Source organism: Electrophorus electricus, chromosome 16, assembly GCF_041902795.1.
Source record: "Electrophorus electricus isolate QZ-2024a chromosome 16, ASM4190279v1, whole genome shotgun sequence".
Classification (NCBI taxonomy): domain Eukaryota; kingdom Metazoa; phylum Chordata; class Actinopteri; order Gymnotiformes; family Gymnotidae; genus Electrophorus; species Electrophorus electricus.
The window spans coordinates 12293446-12313932 of NC_137512.1; the positions used below are offsets into that span (position 1 = coordinate 12293446).

General features: G+C 40.3%; 1 protein-coding gene across 2 annotated transcripts; it reads right to left on the bottom strand.

Annotated features, from left to right (window-relative positions):
- Positions 1-691: 691 nt before the first annotated feature.
- fhdc2 (FH2 domain containing 2) lies at positions 692-11527 on the bottom strand. 2 transcript variants are annotated; one of them, XM_027008615.3, is made up of 12 exons: positions 11382-11527; positions 9432-9973; positions 8951-9012; positions 6593-6695; positions 6230-6315; positions 5906-6006; positions 5594-5664; positions 5323-5430; positions 4738-4808; positions 4445-4562; positions 4145-4309; positions 692-3487 (listed from the first exon to the last, which is right to left on the bottom strand). In XM_027008615.3, the coding sequence occupies exons 2-12, from the start codon at positions 9864-9866 to the stop codon at positions 1877-1879; spliced, it is 2931 nt and encodes a 976-aa protein (XP_026864416.2). In that variant the 5' UTR covers positions 9867-9973; positions 11382-11527; the 3' UTR covers positions 692-1876. The 2 variants fall into 2 exon arrangements, with proteins under 2 accessions (XP_026864416.2, XP_081555486.1); XM_081699360.1 differs by lacking the exon at positions 11382-11527 and adding an exon at positions 10213-11316.
- Positions 11528-20487: the final 8960 nt, after the last annotated feature.

Genomic DNA, 20487 nt, shown 5'->3' on the forward strand with positions numbered 1-20487 from the left:
CTTTCTGTTTTACTCTGGCCTTTTAACCCTTTGATCCAGATGACAAGACTTGACAGATCAATCTTATGATACATTCCGTTATCGTTTTCCCTGCCATAATTAGATTCTATTCACATCCTCAGCCATTCCGTCTCTGATGTCATTTACAGACACACAACCCAGTGACATCATACTGACTGAAAACTGGGCGTTTAGGCACAAAGAGGCACCAGGTTTTATTGCTTTTCCCAAGAGATCTGGCGTCACTCTGTCCTATAAATGGAACTTTCCCACCACAATGTCTGGATAAATGTTTCTCCTCTTATTCCATGGGGAATTCTCTAGAACAGCCTGAACATCTCCATGGCAACATTTACAAATCAGGTCAAGAGATGGAGGGGGGAGAGCAAAGGAGAAGTGTAGTGAAACTGAAGGGCAGGGCATAAAGGGCTGCTACAAGGACGACCATGGAAGAGGAAGTCTCAGGAAGTCTTACAATGGGCTAGACTGGTTTTTGTACCCTCTCTCTAACTAAATCAGCAAATCTTTCAAGAGTGAGTACAAGTCAAAGACAAGAGGATGCAGATTGCACCTTTGTTAACCTCTTCTTTTGCATTTTCTGGAAACGCCTCCATGTTGGGTTTCTGCTATAAAAAACAATAATCCAAATCACATTAGAAATGCTTTCAGTGCAATGTTGTACCAATTCAAATCCAAGTTGTCATTGTCACCTTTATTTCATATTTTTATATTTACAAATATTACAGTGGAGATTGATTGTGTTAACATTTCAAACACAAAAACACAGCATCACCATGTAGCATTCAACTTGTATTAATCTCCCTTTAGTCTGTAAAGTGCATCAGGTTGAGGAGAATTAACAAGTAAAAAGGCAAGTCCCTTAATGACAGACAGTGGTTATACACTGCTGTCCAATACAAGCAGTAACTCATACATGGCAGGATCTCTCATGCAGCTTTGGGACTTTAAGACTGACAGAGTAGACCTTCACATATCCTTAACTTATTTTTATTTTAATCTTATAATGAATAATTCTGTAGTCAACTAAACTACTCAGTCACTATAAAGTGGTTCTATGTGGACTCTGCCCATAAAGGTACAGCACATACATCATGAAGTATAAAAATAATTATTTAATTTATGGCAGGCCCTTAAACAACAGTGCCATGTCTCATTTTAAGGCTTTGACATTTTCACTTGTCACGTGATAATTATCAGTACAACACAAAAAAGCTGAAAATTACACACACCCATACACACACACAAAAAACCCCACTTTTAATATGCTGGTCAACGCTAGTCTGTTAAATGTAAAAGGGGTAGTGTGACAATGTCCTTGCAGCAATTCCTTTCAAGCTCCCTTCTAAGACACTCTGTAGCCTGTGCAGGGCATGCCAGTGTTCAGAGGTAGTGTGCAAATTTAAAGGCAGTGCTGCGCCCAGCTATATTGAGTGTTTCCATGTCATTACTAGTCACTGTGCTGAAAGGTTATGGATAAATCTCAGTGCAACACTTGGCTCAGGGAAGACTCAGAGGCGTGAATGTCCTCCTCAGGATCTGTTTCAGTGCACTGGTCTCAGGCCTTTCTGAGGACAAAACAATTAATAGCTTCTTTTTTTTTTTCTATTGAAACTTTTGACAGAGACAGACCTGGGTGATGGGACTAAATTGATTATTTATACTTCAGTGCAACAAGGAATATGGGTACATTTAATGCCTCTCTCTATTAATTCAAAATGCCTACACAGGAGAGGCATAAATCACACCCTAAACACTACCCTTCTGGTGTGTGGGTGTATCACTAGTAACTGAAGGCTTCAAGTGATCACTTTAGTCAGTAATGTCAATGTCACTAACTGAAAGCGTTTGAACAATATCATCTCCACATTGGCTGAGTGGTAGACCGTGGGATTTTAGTGCCAACACCTCTTGTTCCTGGCATTGCTTTGGGGGAGGCAGCCTCTGCATTCTTGGTTGTTTTGTTTTTAGCTGCGTTAATCACAGCAGTCCGGATTGTCTTCGCATTTGTAGCTGCTGTCGGGCTATGGACTGTACGAGGTTGGCATGAGTTCTGAGACTCAGAGACGGGCGCGAGCCGCTTTGACACACGTAGTGGTGAGCCTCTAAAGAATGGCTCACGCCCAGGGAGGACCCTGTCTTTATCCCGGCCAGCTTTCTCAGCAAGCTGCCGGTCCTGTTTTCCTAGAAGGTCAACCTGAGTGCCAGTCTTGTCTCGCACACTGCTAGTTCTCGTGAGCTCACTCTGGATGCCAGTGGGCCGTGTGGATGGTGTTGTGCGTGTCGAAGAGGGTCGTGCAGGTGTAAGACGTGATGCACGAGAAGTGGGTGGTCCCTCAACGAGACCCAACTCCGCCTTGGCATGCACTTTTGGAATGCCTGTGCTACTTGAGGGTGCACTTCGGGTTGCCAGTCCTCTTTTGGTGGGGCCCCGAGTGAGTGCTTTTAAAGCTCGTGGGTCCTCCTTTGGCTGTGGAGAGCTGGCCACATCTCTCTCCTCAGCCTCCAGCTCCTTCCTCCATTTGGAGCAGTGGCTGGGGGCTGGCCGTACCCCACTAGGTGTAAAGGCCTCATATGAACGCAGGCCCTTCACTAGAGTGTGACACTCTACAGTTTCTCCCAACCGTGGGTACGCTCGATCTATGCCCAGGCAGGTTGGATTTAACTCCTGGGCAAGTTGTGGTGTGGCTTGGGGAAGGCAGGACCCCAGCCACAACTCTGCCATTGGCCTGGAAGGCATCTCAGTATCAACCTTAAGAGCCATTCTAGTCTCTGACAGCAGTTGTGGAGGGCTAGCCTCAGCAGCATCCACATAGTCTGGTTTCTCTGCTTTTGCTGTAGTGTCTGGCATCACTTGTGTAAGCTTTTCAGACGTGGTGTGAACCTGTGTCTCAACTTTCAACACCTTAGAAAGTTGTGTGAGGCATGAGGCATTCATTGGCTCCTTTTGTTTTGCAATATCGGACTCTTCCGGAGAATCACTGGGTACTCCCTCTGGACCTAACCTAGAAGATGCATCTTGGCTCTTCATGTTGCGCGGTGAAACCACCATATGTCCATGAAGGCTGTATATGGGGTCTCCTCTGAATGCATAATCTTCTAGCATGGCATGCATTTTTATTCCACTCTTGCCACTTGCAGCATTATTGCAGTCCTTAATTAGCACATATCTGCTAAGCATAAAGCTTCCATTACAGCCCTCTGAACTGAGGACCTGCGAAAGATCTTGGCCTGCAGATTCAAAGGACTGCTGGGAGTCCAAACTCTTTTCCTTTAGGTTGGGAACTTGCTGCTTGTGTTTCCGGAGGCTGCGGCGGCTCCAGGTGTAGCTCAGGTTCCGTGTCAGTGTGCGCTCCAGGTCATCAGACTCATCAAGGCTGCTGTATGCTGCCCGCAAGCGCAGTTTCTCCATGCTCTCCCGCTCTCGTGCCACTCGCCGCTGTTCCTGCCGCTCCCGTTCTGTGTTCTCCTGAGACATCACATGGTGGATTGAACATGTTAGCGCATGAATGAATGGAAAACATTTTTCAACACGGAATCCTGGCCAGGTAATTATTAATTATAACATTTCTCCATATATTCCAGGGTAGAAGAATATGTCTACAGTGGTTCTGCAAACAATACAGTACAGACAACTGGAGAATATATTAGATAGGTTTGATTTCTTTATTTTATTTTTATTTCTAGCACTTTATGAATTTAATATTTTTAGCCTAATCTCTATCAGAAGAATACAGACAATTTAATAAGGATATTAACTGACATTTCATGTACTTACAAAAAATAAAAAAGGAAAATACACTTCAATCTAATTTTTTAAAAGAAATTTCTTTTTAAATCTGTAATGTACAATACTGTAGAATATTACGCTGTAGAATTTGTGTCATATAAGCACTTATTTAAAATATTTATTGATATAATTGGGCTTCCAGTTTAAGTGTGTTTCAAGTCAACAGATTTTATGTTCTTTTTCAGGAAAGTACAGGAAAATACATTAAAATTACAGTCCATGGTAATCAGCTATATGGTATGATATATAAAGAAATGGTTTACAAATGGGGATCCTCCAGGACAAGGTATGAACTTCTGTTTCAGGGTCAGGTGAAATTCTGGGTGGTGTACTCACCCGCACAGCTCTTTGGAAGCGATGGCAGAAGCAATGAAAAATGCGACAAGCCTCCTCCAGCTTGAATGAGCTTTCGTCCTCACAGAAAAATTCCACTAAGGCCTGGCTAGTCTTGCGTAAACCATCAATCTCCTCCTGGGCTTCCTTTAACCTTACATCTGCAACCTGAATGACAGAAAAATGATTAAATGCATGGAAACTGGTAAAAAACTGATTTTGATATACATATACAAAATACACCATCAACCAACTCATAAAGCATTGTTTAAGAATACAGTAATAAGACAACCCAACTCTTACCTCCAGGAAAAGTCTTGTCTGCTGTTTAATCTCTGCCTGTGCCTGTGCGCCGATTCGCAGTGCTGCTACTCTGCTACGTAACCGTGACAGATCCTCCAGCACAGACTCCTCTGACAACCTATGCAGAAAAAAGGCAGGTTCAGATAATCTTGTTTTCTAGAAATCACCACATTAATTAATACTGGCATGATGACTCAGGCACACCTGCAATAACTAAAAAGTAATAATAGTTGTGTGCAAAATGAAACACTTTGGGAAATTTGCATGGCTAGCAGTTTGGCTAAATAACCAACCTTGAAGCTGGACTGACATGATTCAAATGACTTGGAAATGTCAGCAAGTCCTCATCCTTCTTCACAGCTTCCTGCAGGTCAAACATACCACTGTTCTCAGGTCCATGACACATAAAATAACTCACTGATTGTACTTGTTAACAATACATTGATCTTATCTATTATATTACCATGATCTGTTATATATGAATGTAAAGATTTTAAGCATTAGTGGGACACTAAGAGGTAATATATGCCTCGTACAATTATTCAGTTTATACTGTGTTTTTTGTAGAATGGCAAAATCAATATGAATTTGATCACATCTGAAAAAATATTGCTACATCTGATGTAATCTGAGTGGCTATAAAGAACGCTTACAAGCATGTGTTACAACATGAAACACTACGCACAAAGATATCACCATTCTTACGTCAGTACTGTAACTTGAACCAGTCAATCCCATTCACATAGATCAAAGAGATACCACAGTGACATCATCTCTCCTTTGCCAAGCAGACTTGTTTATCATTAAAAGTTAAGCCTGGAAAGACCTGGTCAGTCATGACACAGCAACTCAGAGCTGTAAGAGCTGGTTACACGTACCATGGCGACGAAATGGAGGAGGTCCATGCCTGGTTTGTTGGCTTTGGTATCAGCCAGTTTGAGCAGGGAGGCAATCCTGAAGCCTGCCGCATTTCCTGCATAACCTCCCTGTGGACACAAATGAGGTCAGTGTGATTGTGTTCCAAGGTGTGCGATTTCTTGAACAAAACAGCGCTTGTCATGGCTCCTCACTTAGACACAGCACAGACCCCATCCCTCACACACACACACACACACACACACACACACACACACACTTGCAAACACTTACAGCATTCATATAGTTCCCTGCCTTTAGAACCAGGCGCAAGATAGAGTGAAGCTTGTGACAGCTCAGCAGCTCTGCAAGCAAAAGAATGTCACATTGGCTACATTAGAACACTGCCTCCATTAGATCTCACTTAAACAGTCCATATACAATTCAAATGATCTGCCAAATGGAGGAAAGCAGCGCCTATGTTTCACTGGCAGGGAGGTTCACACCACGGTGGTTTAAGAAGCAGGCTAAAGAAATCTGAAGCGAGATGTGGCAAACGGACTCTCCTGAAAGGAGAGTGCTGCAGGCGCCCTGCAAGTGTTTTACCTCGGGCTGCTTCCCCTAAACATCTGGCTGCCACACAGAGAGAGGTCACGGCAGGGTCAAACTCCTGCTGCAGGATCATGGCATCCAGACGCAGGCGAAAGCTAACAGAAGCAAGCAATCACAGGTGGGAAAGACTTATCAGTCAGCAATTAGTTTGACTTTTTTATATTATAGAGGATGGCAAGCATCAAAATTAGACTGCTAGGAGCAGACAGAGAACAGTACATTTATTGCAGAATATAGTTACTGAGACAATTCATACGAATGCTTTTAGTTTAAGTTTGGAGTACCAGAATAGCTATTCTGTAGTGCATCATTACTTACTTTGGTACTTCCACCAATAAGAGCATGAACAGATCTGGCTCTCCTAGCATGATACGTTCTCCATTAAACCCTTTCAACCGTGCTTCCTGAACAAAAGGTGAAAGAAAATTGACCTTTCACTGCCGTTCACAGCAGTACACAGCACTTGATATTGCACCTAAGTGTTTGTAACTTCCTCTGACTACAGCTCACAATGGCATTATTTGGAGAACAGTTAATTTAATGACAAAGTACAGCATAGGACAATTGTGGGGCAAGATTCTTAACTAGTGACACCATACCGAAACTTCACTCATGTAATGGATCAAGCAGGGAAGGGAGAGTACAGTGTGCTAGATGGGCCAGAAGGCATCAGCATGTTACCTCTTCACTGTCAGGCAACAGTTTGCAGAGCTCAGTCAGTTTTTCTGCTCCATAGCGCTCGCCGCAACCCATCTGCACATCTGCTACAATCTCTCTGACCGCGCTGGGGACAAAGAAAAGACATCAAGCTTTATAACTTTATAACTTTCCTAGAATCTATCCCCAAAGCACACCACACCAATAGCTGAAGACAAAGGGGAGTTTCTGGTGGCAAACTGCTCTACACTGCACCCCTATAAGAGGAGGATGGGCCCCCCTTCAAGTCTTGGTTCCTCCAAGGTTTCTTTCTTATGCTCTAGAAAGATTTTGCTTGCCACTGTCGCCCTTGGCTTGCTCACTTGGTGGCTTGGACTTGGACATTTGTACAGCTGCTTTGTGAAAACATCTGTTGTAAAAAGTACTATATAAATAAATTTGATTTTGATTTTATATAAACCTTAAATAAAAAGACACCATATCAACTTTCCTAACAAAACAAGTGCCATTCAGTGAATGTCAGGGAATGGAAGTGAAGAAAACACAAAAGGTGAAAATGTATATCGACATTTCAATCACTTTGTTCCCTTTTCAGACTTATCAAGCTTATCTGGATGGCAAATGGGCAGAAAATGCCACAATGGTGACAGAAAAGAAGATGCACACCATGCCCCCCCAAAAATGAATCCTGGGACTTTAATGGTAAATAGACTATTCTAAAGAAGAGGAGAGAATTACTTTGAAATTCAAATTCTAAAGCTTTTTAAATTTTACCAATAAAGTCTCTCCATGCTCTACTTGCTAAGGCTGTTGCTTCCATAAGTGCACAGCCAATCAGGTTTGTTATACTCTTACATGATGCAGTGGATACAGCTGGATTTTTTGCTTCCAACAGCTCATTCTCTTATACCTCCCAACATGCAATTGTTTATGTAAAGCAATACTAGTGGGCTCTAAGAATCAGTAACATGAATTAATGAAAAAGGTATAAGAGCTGATCACAAAGGCCCTCTCACTGGGCCTAGGCAAGCATAATTCACACCACTTCCAAAGTGGCTTTTGCACAGCAGTCTTTGCAGTCATGATAGATAAACAGACAGAGTTGAAACAAATGTTTTAGTCTGCGTAAGCACTTTTTTTTTTTTTTTTTTTTACAATGCTTAGAGCAAGTTTTGGCAGATATCAGTCTCAGCAAGTTGCTCTTCACTCATGGCACGGTCAGTTGACACCGTATCCACACCATGTACAAGTGCTGACAGGAAAGCATAGAAGAGAGGCAGTTCTAAGACATTCAAAGTTACCCCATTCATGTTTAACATCCAATCACCATTTTGGTTACTGTAAAATATAACAGGTACAAAAAAGTTGATCTAGTTGACTAAAAGTTGATTAATCTAGTTTATTCGGATCTGTTCATGATAAGTTTTAAACACCATTACTTAAGGAGCTTGGGAATAGTGGCTGGGCTCAGAAGAGACAGTCACTTCTTACAATTACTCAGCATTTAGTCAGCAGTCCAAGCAAATTGATGTTAAATAAACTCAATTGCAATTTCTACCTAAATAAGCAATCCTAAAAACAATAACCAAGTGAGAGATGCAACAACATCAATGGAGGGCGATGTTTCTTTTTCCAGCCCACTTAAAATTTAAGTGTACTTTTAGGGGTGCAAACATGCATTGATTTATTGTGATGCATTATTATGAAGGTGGCAATTCAATGAGAAGTTTATGAGAAGGTATTTAGTTTTAGGCATTTCAGTTGTCTTGTAATTAATGTAGGTTGCTGTTATATGATTTTGTGTAGCTGAAGCTTTATTTCCAACCTTGTTTATTTGTTCTAAATAACAGCTTATTGATTCTGTTAGGTTGCAATCCCTGAATTTCTAAAGCATGACAGAAAATTGTTTAAAATTTGTAATAGGAGACAATAGGCATTATTGAAACAAGTTCAATGAGGAGGTTGCAAGCAGCCTACTGCACTCTCTGTAGAGGGCAGTACCTTAAATGCTGTTGGGGGTTAAAGCAGCTGAGGCCTTTGACTTCTTCCATTACTATCAAACCCAGCTGTTCCTTTTAGTGTGTAAAAAAGATCACTGCTCTCCTCAACAGCTGTCTACCACTCTTCTCATAACCCTTTTCTTTTCACACTCACTGCTCTCCTGAAGAGAGGAATCCACTACTCAAATTAAACAGACCACTCCACTCCCAATCCTTAGCAGCTTTTCTTTATAGTGCAATAAAAGACACCTCCATTTTCTCCTTCTACCAGATACAAATGCCATCTTTACAGCCAATGTTTATATTCACAAGCTCAGAGACCTGTGTAGGCAGAAATGTGAAAAATAAAAACGAATGCAAAATTGTAAAAATGTGTCCTTACATTTTGAATTGTCGTAGGAATATTCCAAGATTCATACTGCGCTTTGAATCAAGCAGGGATACCTGTAAATGTAAGACAGCTAGAAAGAGGGCTCTTTATAGAAACAGGTTATTAAGCAAGTTACCAACCTATCTTATTTTTTTCTAAATCCTACACATGTTAAAGCAATATATTTTAGGAACAGCTACAAAATTACTAAAAACATCAATATGATCAGGGGGAATTAACCAATGAGAAAGCTTCTCTACAAGGAGTGGATCCTTTCTGCCTCAATTCTGACTACATCATTAGGCAGCCTGCGTATTTATTAAAATGATTATTGAGAGTATTGTGTAGTAAAACTGTATAAGCCTAATAAAGCCCCCAACCATAATTTCTTAGATTTCATCCTTTTGAATTTTTAAGAAGTATGATAACTGAACAAAATATCTTATGATGACTAACTGCTAATCATCAGAGTATTGAAGGCCACTTTTCTCACCTTGTCAGCAGCAGACTCTTGCGGGGACCCAGAGTGCCGCAGGCTGCGTTTTAGGCTGTCGGCTCTCTCTGGCTTACAGGCGTCTTTTTGGCCAAAGAGTTCATCTAGTGAGCGCAGATCAATGGGGAAATCATCGTCATCATCACTACCAAGAGAGCCACTCCATACGCTTCTGCGGCCTACCACTCTCTCCTTGGGGATGCTTTCCCAGTTGAGGTTACGGAGTCGGTGCCGGCGTGCTGGGCCCAGCCTGCTGAGGGTAGCAGTGGGGGCCGGCAGGGGAGGGGGCGGAGGGGGTGGAGGGAGGATTGGTGGCGGTGGGACTGGAGCAGTGTCCATGGCTCTCACTACTGATGCCTGGCTTCCAGCTCTGCCAAGTAACGACCCATGAAAAGCCCAAGAGTCCTTGGTGTCCACGTGGAGGGGGATGCGCATAGAGGTCAGGCACAGCCGAAAGGGTTCACAAAGCAGCCTGTATCCCGATGTTAACTTTATGCAGCCCTTTCTCCAAGCCTGTCTCCTATTAGATTTCTGATGCTTATCTGTAGGGACAAGAGAGCATGAGATTGAGAAGAGTCACAAACAGGAAAGATATCAAATTGTGTCACATGGAGTCTCTACAGCCATAACCTAGCCATTCCCTTTTCTCAAAAGCTACTGTGAGCACAGACCTTCAAAAGCAACTGAGGATTTGTTTACAGCCAGTTTGCAATGAACTACCACTTCCATGGACAAAAGCTGGAAAAGAGTAGAGATTACATCATGCTCTCACTCTGTGTACCTTCTGAAAGGTCAGCATGCCATTCGGGTTGTGTATTGCCGTGACGCCTCCCCGAGTACTCCAACACCTGGCAACTCTTTTCCTCTAATGACGAGATGGTCTTTAATAAGCACACATTCTCTTCTGCCCCAGTCAGAAGATCAAGATCTTCATTCCTTCACCTGATCAAATGTGTTCAAGGTGCTGGGGTTCAAAGACTTCAAAGTACTGTGAGAATGATCGAGGGTACATCGTTGTTCTTTTCAAGTTGCGTGTTTAGTCTTGCTTAGTTACACCACGATTCCATACATTTGGTACACGCTGCTTTATTCTTTATGTTTCCTGTTTAATTTATTGTAATGAGAATACTAGGGTGAGTGAAGAATGGGAAAGAGATCTGAGATTCGGACGGTTACTGGTCGAGATCACGTGTTCAACAGCTACTCCACTTATTCCACAGGAAAAAAAAAGGATTAGATGGGAATGAGCGCACAACAAAAATGGTGGCTATAAAAATGTTGCTGATTCCACAAGCAATTGGGGCATGAAGAATATCAGTACAACAGCGTGACTAATTTAACTAACGCTACACAATTGTGCACAGGCACCAAGTGAGTGCGCTGTTTTAAGTCAGCCCTAAGTTCTAAGTCAGTTTTAATTACAAACAAAGCACGAACTTCTTTGTAGCGTGTCCAAAATTTCACGAGCAACATCCAGTTTCTGTTTCGTATAGCTTCATCACTTGTTAGCAATTTCAGGTTGACGATTTAGCACTTGATAAAATAATCATCCAAATCCTCTGCAATCCCACTTTGAAGAAGCGGAGGACTGCTCTTACAGACTGCACTCTCAAAGGCTAAGAGCATTCAACAACTTCGCTGGCTTCTTCTATATGCTATGTATCATCGTTTAGTTTATCCTAAATTACTGTTCTGTTAATGCACTGAATAACACTGAATAAAACCTGTATAACCCTGAAATACAACATTTACGGAACAAATGCAAAGTATTCGGGTAATATAGAAAGCCTTCTTTCGTTTCTTTTTACTTTGTAAAACAATGTCAAGATGTTTGAACTAGCAGATCAAAGCACCTTACCCACAAAAATACAACTTTGCTGATTCCACTACTTACGACCAGCAATAGTTCAAGCTCAAGATCAAAGTTAATCAAACACTTAAAATACTTACATTTTTGTTTGAAAAACGACACTTTCTTAGCGAATGTTCCAAGGAAATCCTTAAAACATCCAGTCACACGCGCTACTTCTCCATGTACTGCTAAAGATTCATACACACCAGGGCATCCTAACTAAACCAACGAGGGAGAAAACGTTTGGTGCGCCATGTAGGTATACGCCTCCGTACAACAGCTAGTCGCGCTCATTGGGTCTACAACTTGAACAGGTAATGCAACACAGAGGACAAGCTGTTACAGATGAGCTTTTTGTTTTGATGTTGAATATGAAAATCAAAGTAATATTTTCACTTATTCCCAAACGTAATATGAGCTTCCTTAACATATAACTCTCATCGATTTATTAATTAACCAGCCAGCCCAGTTCTTGTGTAAAAACCTCCATAAGACCAAACTGAGAGGGGTCATTGCGTGTTCATACACACTCAGACATCTTGCTGTACCACCCACAGTGGATGGAAAATATACTAAATTTAACGTTAAGTGTTTAAAATTATTCTATGAGTGAGGAATCCTCAAACTGTACTACAATGCTGATCCAATGTGTGAAATATTTATCTCCATGTTAAGATCTTATCTAAAAAACAAGATAGATGAACACCTTATTAATCAGTATACATATTTAATTCTTCAAATGGCCCTTATATGATAAAACAGTCTGGACTTTGTCCACTGAGAAACCATGATGAGAAGATCAATAAATGTCACTCAATATGCCAAGATTCTAATCTCCTTTTCAGCTTTATCAATGCAAATCTGGATATGGAAGCCTTCCCCTCTGGTGCTGAAAGCTTTGATCCAGGCCATGATGAGAGTTGGGTGAGTATCAAATACAGGTGATCCTGGGAATGACAGTGGGGAGCATTTGAGTTCAAGTGTTTCCATGAGAATGAAGAATCTCAGGAAAGCCAAGATCCCTGAAGTCAGACTATGTGTAGACAAGTAAGGCTATTGTATGACAGTGCAAGTGTTGAGTCACAACACAGTCCATTCATCAGAGGCCCTGGAGATGCTGCTAACTTTGCTCACAGGTCAGCCTATTCACAAACATTGCTGAAAGGTCTATGTCATCAGACCAGTTCCTTGGTACTCTTACATGTGGGATATTAGAGACACACAGAGCCAGAACAAACTTGTATCAGAAAGTGTTGCTTTTGCAGCACACACTGCCTTCTATTTACGAAATGTAAGACAATTCCTAGTCTAGTTCACAGCACTCCCTGAACTACAGCCATAGAGCAATAGTGATTTGAGCAAACAGTGTGTTAATCTGGATAATCCCATAATAATAATTACAGATGAGTTGGCACATGGTCACGATTAGATCCCAAAACAAAGACGACAAAGACCATCAGTTGTTGGGGGCCTTTTTTAAATTTAACAGATAGATTAGTATTTATCTGATTAGAACATCATACCGTGATGCAAATCCTGATGCACACAACATAATGCAGGCACAATCATATGTTATGTAAAAGATTTTATGGACCCTCTGTATCTAGGCTAAATAAGTGAAACAGTTGATGCATGGGTTGGTGTTGCAAATGTCAGTTTGAGTATAGGAATATTTGTATTAATTATATATTTATTTTTAATTTTTATTAATTATATATATTTTTTAATCTTACATTTATTTTTAAGTACTGTAGATTTATATAAAGGTGATCCCATTAACCAATTGCTGCACAACCAAGAAAAAACACGTTAATATGATAAAGGGGGAACATAAGCATCCTCTGTGAACAACTGGTTATTCTTTTTAGCTTTTTTCACTTATGTCCACTTAATCAAGCCACACACGAATCACAAAGATTTCACCAAAAACATTTCTCAATCATTGCTGTAGTTAGTGGAATGTGAAAGTACAATATAATTTACAAGTACAAATCACTTTTTTATACCAAAAATACCAAATCAGCCTCCAATAGCCACATATAACATGATCGGTGACAAAGACTTGATAATCATCAGTAACTCCACAGCTGGAGCAAATGTGGATCAGTTGATGCTGCAGTGACTGTTTGGAGTCAAGTTTGGTTTTGGCTGCATTTCGTCTCTGCTGGGGACAGAACATTTAGAAGCTTCCCAGAATTGAGAGGTGACAAGCACACCAAAGTATTTAACAGAACCAAGGTATTCTATTCTGAAGATGAGGTGGACTCTAATGCAAAACAGGGGACAAAGGGACTGTATGATTTGTCTTATGGCTTGCTAGGCTTCACCCCTGACCCCAACCCAAGAACCATATTTTAAACAGGGCAGAACAAAGCAGAGATAACTGGAAAGAAAGGTTTACAAGCAAAGTTTAGGTTGACTTGACAAATCTAAGGAGAGAGAAAATAGTAGAAAGGAAACAGAGCTGTAGGGCCTGTTGGGTTCATATACATGGCAATTAAACATATGGAAGTGTGGAATACCAGAGAACAGCAGACAGATAAACAAATAAACCAGAGGAACTGAGGCAAGGATATGAGTGTGTGGGACAGAGCCCTTGAAAGTCTGCCATTCCCTCAGAATTTCACAGCTTTTTCATACTCTACTGTTTTTCTACTAAGCTGTTCTTGGCATCAAGCCCAGGGGCTGGTTGCTGATAAAAAGAGAGTATCCATTCTCCTCCCTGTTGTGCTGTAGATGTGCAGGCATTGTGTCCAACATTTTTAGAAAAAGAAGTAGTCTGTGACCAAGCAATCCTAGAGAGAAGTTGTCGCTCATTGGAGTACCAAGGAAGAATTTTACTTGTTAGGCTGAGACAGTGACACAAAATAGATAAAATAGACACATAGAAAAGAAATAGAAGTGATATAAAAGCTTTTAATATTCTCTCTGTTTAACAAGTTGAAGAAGAACACCAAAGGATCAAAGAGTTTTTTAGTTTATACTCATGTTCCCCATATGTGGTGAACCATAGTGTACAAACAGCAGCATCCTGCAGAGGGAGGGCTAGTTACTAAGGTTGGCTCAGATCTATGTGCTTTTGCACATCTGTTTCTGACATGGAATTTCCAATTTCAATTGGGATTTCCTGAAAATTAATAAAAGCTATTATTCATGTACGTGAACACTAGCCAAAGTTCCTCCACCCAACATTCTTCATTCTGCATATGCAGTCATAGCCATTTATTTGACTAGGCATTCATGGTGGTACCACAGCAATACAACAATCATGCATTTTTTATAATGAGGTACAGAGATAGATATGCTTTGCTTCTGCAAAGACATGTTATGTTTGCAGAGGTATAGGCAGCAAAACTGAAGCTTGCTGTACACCATTGGGTGAAATCAACGGCTCACTTTATAATTAACCATGAAAGCCTCAGTGAAAGAACAATAGGCAGAGCTGAGTTCTTGGCCAAAACTTGCCTTTTTTGACTAAGAGCTTGAAGAAGACTACTTGTGTGGCAAGAGTGATCACACAGTTAAAATTCAAATGCCAGTGCCTCGTAAAGGAAGTCCTCTGAAGAAGCTGACAACGCCCATCTGACGCACAATAGAACATTGCTAAATGGCCTATGTATAAAGCAAAGAGAGGGAGGGCATTAGTAGTATGGTCGTGTATGCAGTCCTCAGGGACTTGTTTTACATAGATTACACCTCCTTTCCAGTAACCCCATCCTAACAACCTCCTTTGAAAGTGGTCAGAACAAAGCACAGATAACTGAAAAGTTGATATAACAAAGCCCAATAAAATGTTTTAGTAGTTAAAAAGTTGCATCTATGCTGATCATATCTGTACCTCATAATTCACTGATTCATTTAATTTCTCACTTTTTCCTGTAACCTTCTGGACTCCATCAGTAATAAAAGCACTAGTTTGGGCCTTCTTACTAAGTTTGGTGCTTCCAAAATGGAAAAATCAATATTAGGTACAGTGAATTGGGGAGAATACAAATGAGACAGAGATGATCTTTAAAATGCCATAGCACTGCACAGTTTGATCACTGCAAAGAACTTAATATTTAGTTGGTGAGCTGAATTATGTGTTAATACATGAAAACACTAACCATTGCATATCAGTATCATTCCTCACATTAGGCTTACATGAGCTTCACTAGACTTTAGTATGTTCATACTAAATTTGGTGGTGCTGTAAGGAAAACTACAAAAAAGGTGTTTGAAAAATGAAGATAAATATTGAAGATATTAATCCCAATTAATACACTTTAAAGGAAAGCCAAGCACATGCTTTGAAAGCCCTGGTAGATGCTTTTGAGGCAAGCTTGGAATCACAGAACCTTGAATGAATGCGTACAGCAGTGTTTCCCAGGTGTACATTTATGCTGGACTGCAGTTTAATGTTTCCACTAGTCTAATTTGCAGGTTGAAAATCTTTATCTGATTATACTTGATTATACTATAGTTGAAGAAAATCTGGGGCATTTGTGTGGTATATGGTCTGTCTACAATCTGTTAGTTCATAAAAAATCTTATGGAAGTTCATACAAATCCGCTTATCTTTTTAAAGTTTTTGTGTGATCTGCCAGGGGAGTATGTATTTCATGTTGGCCATATCGCTACTCTCACAAACTTCAAAATAGAGTAACACTATTCAATACAACCCTGCAAGAATAGAGGGGACAAATTTATGTGTTTTTTCATCACATAAAGCTTCATTCCTTTTTTATCTACCTCAGCTAACACACTAATTCACATTCTCCATACACAAGCTCTATTGCCTTACCATTTCCAATCAACTACCCATGCACGCCAAGTGGTGATGTCAGCCCTCATGAGGCTGTTGGCAAGATGCCTTGTTAAGGCAGGCATATTTGGGGGAGGGCATCCAACTAGGGGAACATAGCAGGGTGTTTTGGAATCAGTCTGCTCCCAAGCCTACAACATTGGAAAGGTTCATGATTTACCATCTCCACCTCAGGTAGTGCCACCATGTTTACGAGTTTATGGGAGATATGCAATAATCATGAGTCAGGCATAGAAGGCATTGATTCTGTGATGAATCTCCTTATCCAAGGCCCCCATTCATTAGCACTATACTGCTATGTAACAATACAGTCTGCCTTTTGCCTGGGTCATCATTCACACCTCTGTGACTGTGATTACGATACAGTTTTCCCCAATCTGCACTGGCACATTGGATATATATCGCATGTCACTGACATTCCACTGTAATAATAATCTTCATAATCTTCACTGATGCAAGAAAGATGCTGTGCCATGGCAACATCTATTTCAAATCCTGCAGTGATTGTTGCTTTCTTGATGACCACCCTGCAGTGATTGCCACTTTCTTGATGATCACCCTGTTGTAACCATAAGTTGCAATATTTTGTTCAGTGTGTCAAATGGCACAATTTAGCATTAAATACTGAAAGCAGGACATTAGAGGAGGAAATGAGTCCACAATAACATTCTGTTGCTTGAGTCAATAAAGTCAGTGACAGTGCCTGGGCGTGGGGGTTTGGGTCAAGCTATTTGGCTTTTGTGAGACTGTGTACACACACTCTCAGCAAAGAAAAAGAGCTCCAGCGTGCTTGGCATGACCAGAAAGGAAACATGCACAAAAGGAGGGGTAACCAGGGTGGGCAGGGTGGTGATGGCTAGTTCAGCGAAGTGGGCTAAAGCAAGCAAACTGGACATGCTGTTGCTAGGCTGCTTTGTTTAAGGCTGAGTAAATAAGAGACAAGCCTCTGTTTAACAACAGAAGAAACCCCTTTCTCACTAGCTAGCCCAAATTACACTTATTACCAACTATTAACACCCCCAACCTTGGTGCATACAGGACTGTGTTTTAAATTCAAGGCCATCACATCAACAATGAGATTAAAAAGGATCTCTGTAGTACTTCCAATCTTCTGTTGCACTATCAATCACACAAAGTTTCCTCAAGATACTCTGAGCACTGCAAATTGAGCTTAACATGAATCCAAACACAAAATGGTTCTTACAGAACAAAACAATTCCTCTGTATTTCAGTTTATCAGACAATAAAATCCAACAGCAAGTTTTAACTTAATGAGAGATAAGACAGTCAGTGTATGATATGTCTACTGCAGTGCTGTATCAGTTTTAAGCAAAGACCAACCAGCTGGTATCAGTTTAAATAGAGCCATGTGGCCATGATTAAACCTCATGTGCACCCATCAAACCCTCTTGACTCTCTGTCGTGAAAATTCAGTGCTGATCCTGTGAACCCAAATATGCAAAATATTATCTAGGCTTTAGCTTTGATCAAAGCTTATCTGAAGCAAAAAGGTTCAGGATGACCAGTCAAGTCAAATCCAGGGTCAGTTCCCTGCAGCTTTAAGTTATCACTGATAACTTAGATCACTGTTTGTCTGAATGGCTACTTTTCCTATGTAATCATTATCCTTGATACATTGCAGTGATAAACCAGCACAGGAGAGTTTGTCCCTACCCATCCCCCATCAGCCCAAAAGGGATGCTCTCTGGGCAGGTCAGTGGGAGGAAGTCAGCAGGGAGCAAGGGAGGTGTTGAGGCTTGTCATCCTGTTGTTGATGGTCCACACCTGTCTATTGATTCTAAAAGGAGACCGTGTGGGGAGTGTCTGTTTGGGATGTGACAAATGAATTGAGTCAAAGTTAAATGAACCATATTGGTAGTGCTTAAAGGAATCCTTCACACAAAAATGGTAACATCACAAAGAATGAATTTAAAGTTAATAGAAACCTGTCGTTCTGATTTGTCTTATTCTAATTGGCCAAAAAGATTTTCTTCATTTTCACTAGTTTACATTTTTGTAAATGCATGTACTTGTAATAACATTTTCTAGTTTCACTTTTTTGGTTCTTTACCTGTGGTAAAATACATAAAATGTATAAGGTTTTCCAATATATACAATTTTCTAAGATTGTCACTCTAAGCTTTTCAATGGCACACATATTAACATTTGTTAAAACACAGAGGTATGCTCTCTGATGTCATCACAGACTGGAGAAGGTGTTTGCACCCAGACTTCATTCAGTCAGTTTTGACTGTTGGTACTGGTCCATCTAAAATCAGTGCAGTAAATTGAACTAGGTAGAAACTGAAAACTAAAAAATGTATTTTAAATGGCCATAAGTCATTTATATGTACAAACCATGTTAGTCTTTACAGTCATAAAGAGATAGGATTGATGAATGAGAAGACACTGTCATCACAAACGCGGATAGGTCTAATGCCTTCACTTCATAGCGTGGCAATTTCAAACAGAGTAAAGAAGTTCCTTTGCTTGATTAGGTGATAAAATCTGTTTCTGCTGGCAAGCCTCAGTATCAAAGAGATTCAAAGAACATTCTAGTGTGCTTAGCATTGGGAAAGGACTTAGCTGAAAATTTCCTTTGTGTGTTGAGTTATGGTCAGTCACAATTAACTTCGGAGAACTGAAAAGGGGACCAAACTAAAGTTATGGCTTGTGCAACCATTTAGGTATTGAACAGGCCATGCTTGATAAACCCCTATAACAATGCATCCATTAGCATGGGACCTGGAAATACTGGATAAGGCCATATTGTCTGTCCTCAAGTGCTGTATAGACTCTTTAATCTTGGCAATCAAACCCAGCATGGTCAATCTCAAACATTTGTATTTAGGTTAAACCTTTGCTGCTGATGAGGTTTGCCAGTATGGCAGTGGTGCAATATACGTCACAATTACTTGCTGCATAATATAAACTATAATGCTACACCATAAACTATTTAGCATAGCTTGAAATTCCACTCGTAAATTGTAGGTTTACATATCACTTTGTAACTATTAGTGACAAATAGAGAATAAGATAAAAGAATGTCAGGTTCTTGCCAAATTCCTGCACTTCCTTTTTCATACAGCACACTGGACATGAAATAAGACCAGCAAATTATGTCAGTAGATGGATTCTATAATAATGTTCCACATCCCGCTTTTGGTGGTGTCTCTGTGATATAGCTATCCCACCAGGCTAATTCTTTCCAAATAGGCCAAGAAATGATCTTTGCACTAGAACTAAAACTAATTTATGGGTCTTTGATGAACAGCCTCAGTTGGTATTAAAGACAAATGGACTGAGTTTGTTGCAGTGACAATGTAAATCACATGATTTTGATCATGACACTCTGATGAAATTTCAGATGATGTTGGAAAATGACTTATAGATCAAGCTAATTTTACTGAAAATACCCAAAATCAAATATCTTTTCTTGAGTCTTGGGCTTCTCTCTTTAGGAAAATGCCCTAGTTGCTCCTTATCAGACCAAAACATTCCTGGAAAGGCTGCAGCCAACAGCTTCATCTTGATTAATGTGGCTAGTAAAAGGCTCTTCCCCTGTTTGTAACTGCTTACATCAAAGGTACTCTGCCCAGCTTGCAAGGCCAGAATCATCAACTCCTTCACAATGGGACAGGTTCAGTTAACAAGTCCCGCAATGGCAAACGTGCTAGAGGGGTCTTTTCTGGTGAGTCACTTGTGCGTAGAAAACAAAATCTTCATGAGGGTAGTGTTTATGTGAACCTAGATGTCCTATAGGTGAGTGTGGGCATTGCAAAGTTGATCTGAAGACAATTCTAAAGACAGGAGAGTGGGATGTTAGACTTTGCCTGGATATACTTGTTATAACCTTAACACCTAAACCTAATCTTGACTTCCAACAAAACATTAACTCTCTCTGAGCTGTTTGATCTTTAAGGTTCTGAATGTCATTCTGGTTAGTCCAAACAATCACCTGGAACAAAGTTTAGAAGCTCATCACTCATATAACTCTGAAGCAACATTTATGTCCAATCACTGTCAGGTAGTCTTAATTAGATCTATGGCTTTTGCTTGGAAGATATAAAAATATTTGTAAGAGCTCTAAAATCATTCTGGTGTGAGTAATGAATAAATTGCTTAAGAAAGTTAATACCAGTTGGCGTCCATATTAACTACAGAACATCGGTACTGCTGTAATCCAGTTTGCTGTTAAACAGACAGATTTAATTGTTAATCAGCTTTCTTAATCAGTTTCCTATGAAGAAAAAAAAATGTAAAAATTAAATATTTCAGAGATCCAAGAATGCTGAAGCAACCAGCAATGGGAAATTGGTCAAGAAAATCACTTTCAATATTATTAGTGACTAGCAACTCATTTACAACAGCTAACTTGAGAGTGGCAAAGGTCCCTTATA

Coding starts and splice junctions, on each gene's coding strand:
- fhdc2 (XM_027008615.3), bottom strand. CDS start 9,866: ATGCGCATCCCCCTCCACGTGGACACCAAGGACTCTTGGGCTTTTCAT. Junction 5,431..5,593: donor CAGGGAACTATATGAATGCT/GTAAGTGTTTGC, acceptor TTGTGTCCACAG/GGAGGTTATGCAGGAAATGC. Junction 4,563..4,737: donor CATGTCAGTCCAGCTTCAAG/GTTGGTTATTTA, acceptor TTTTCTGCATAG/GTTGTCAGAGGAGTCTGTGC.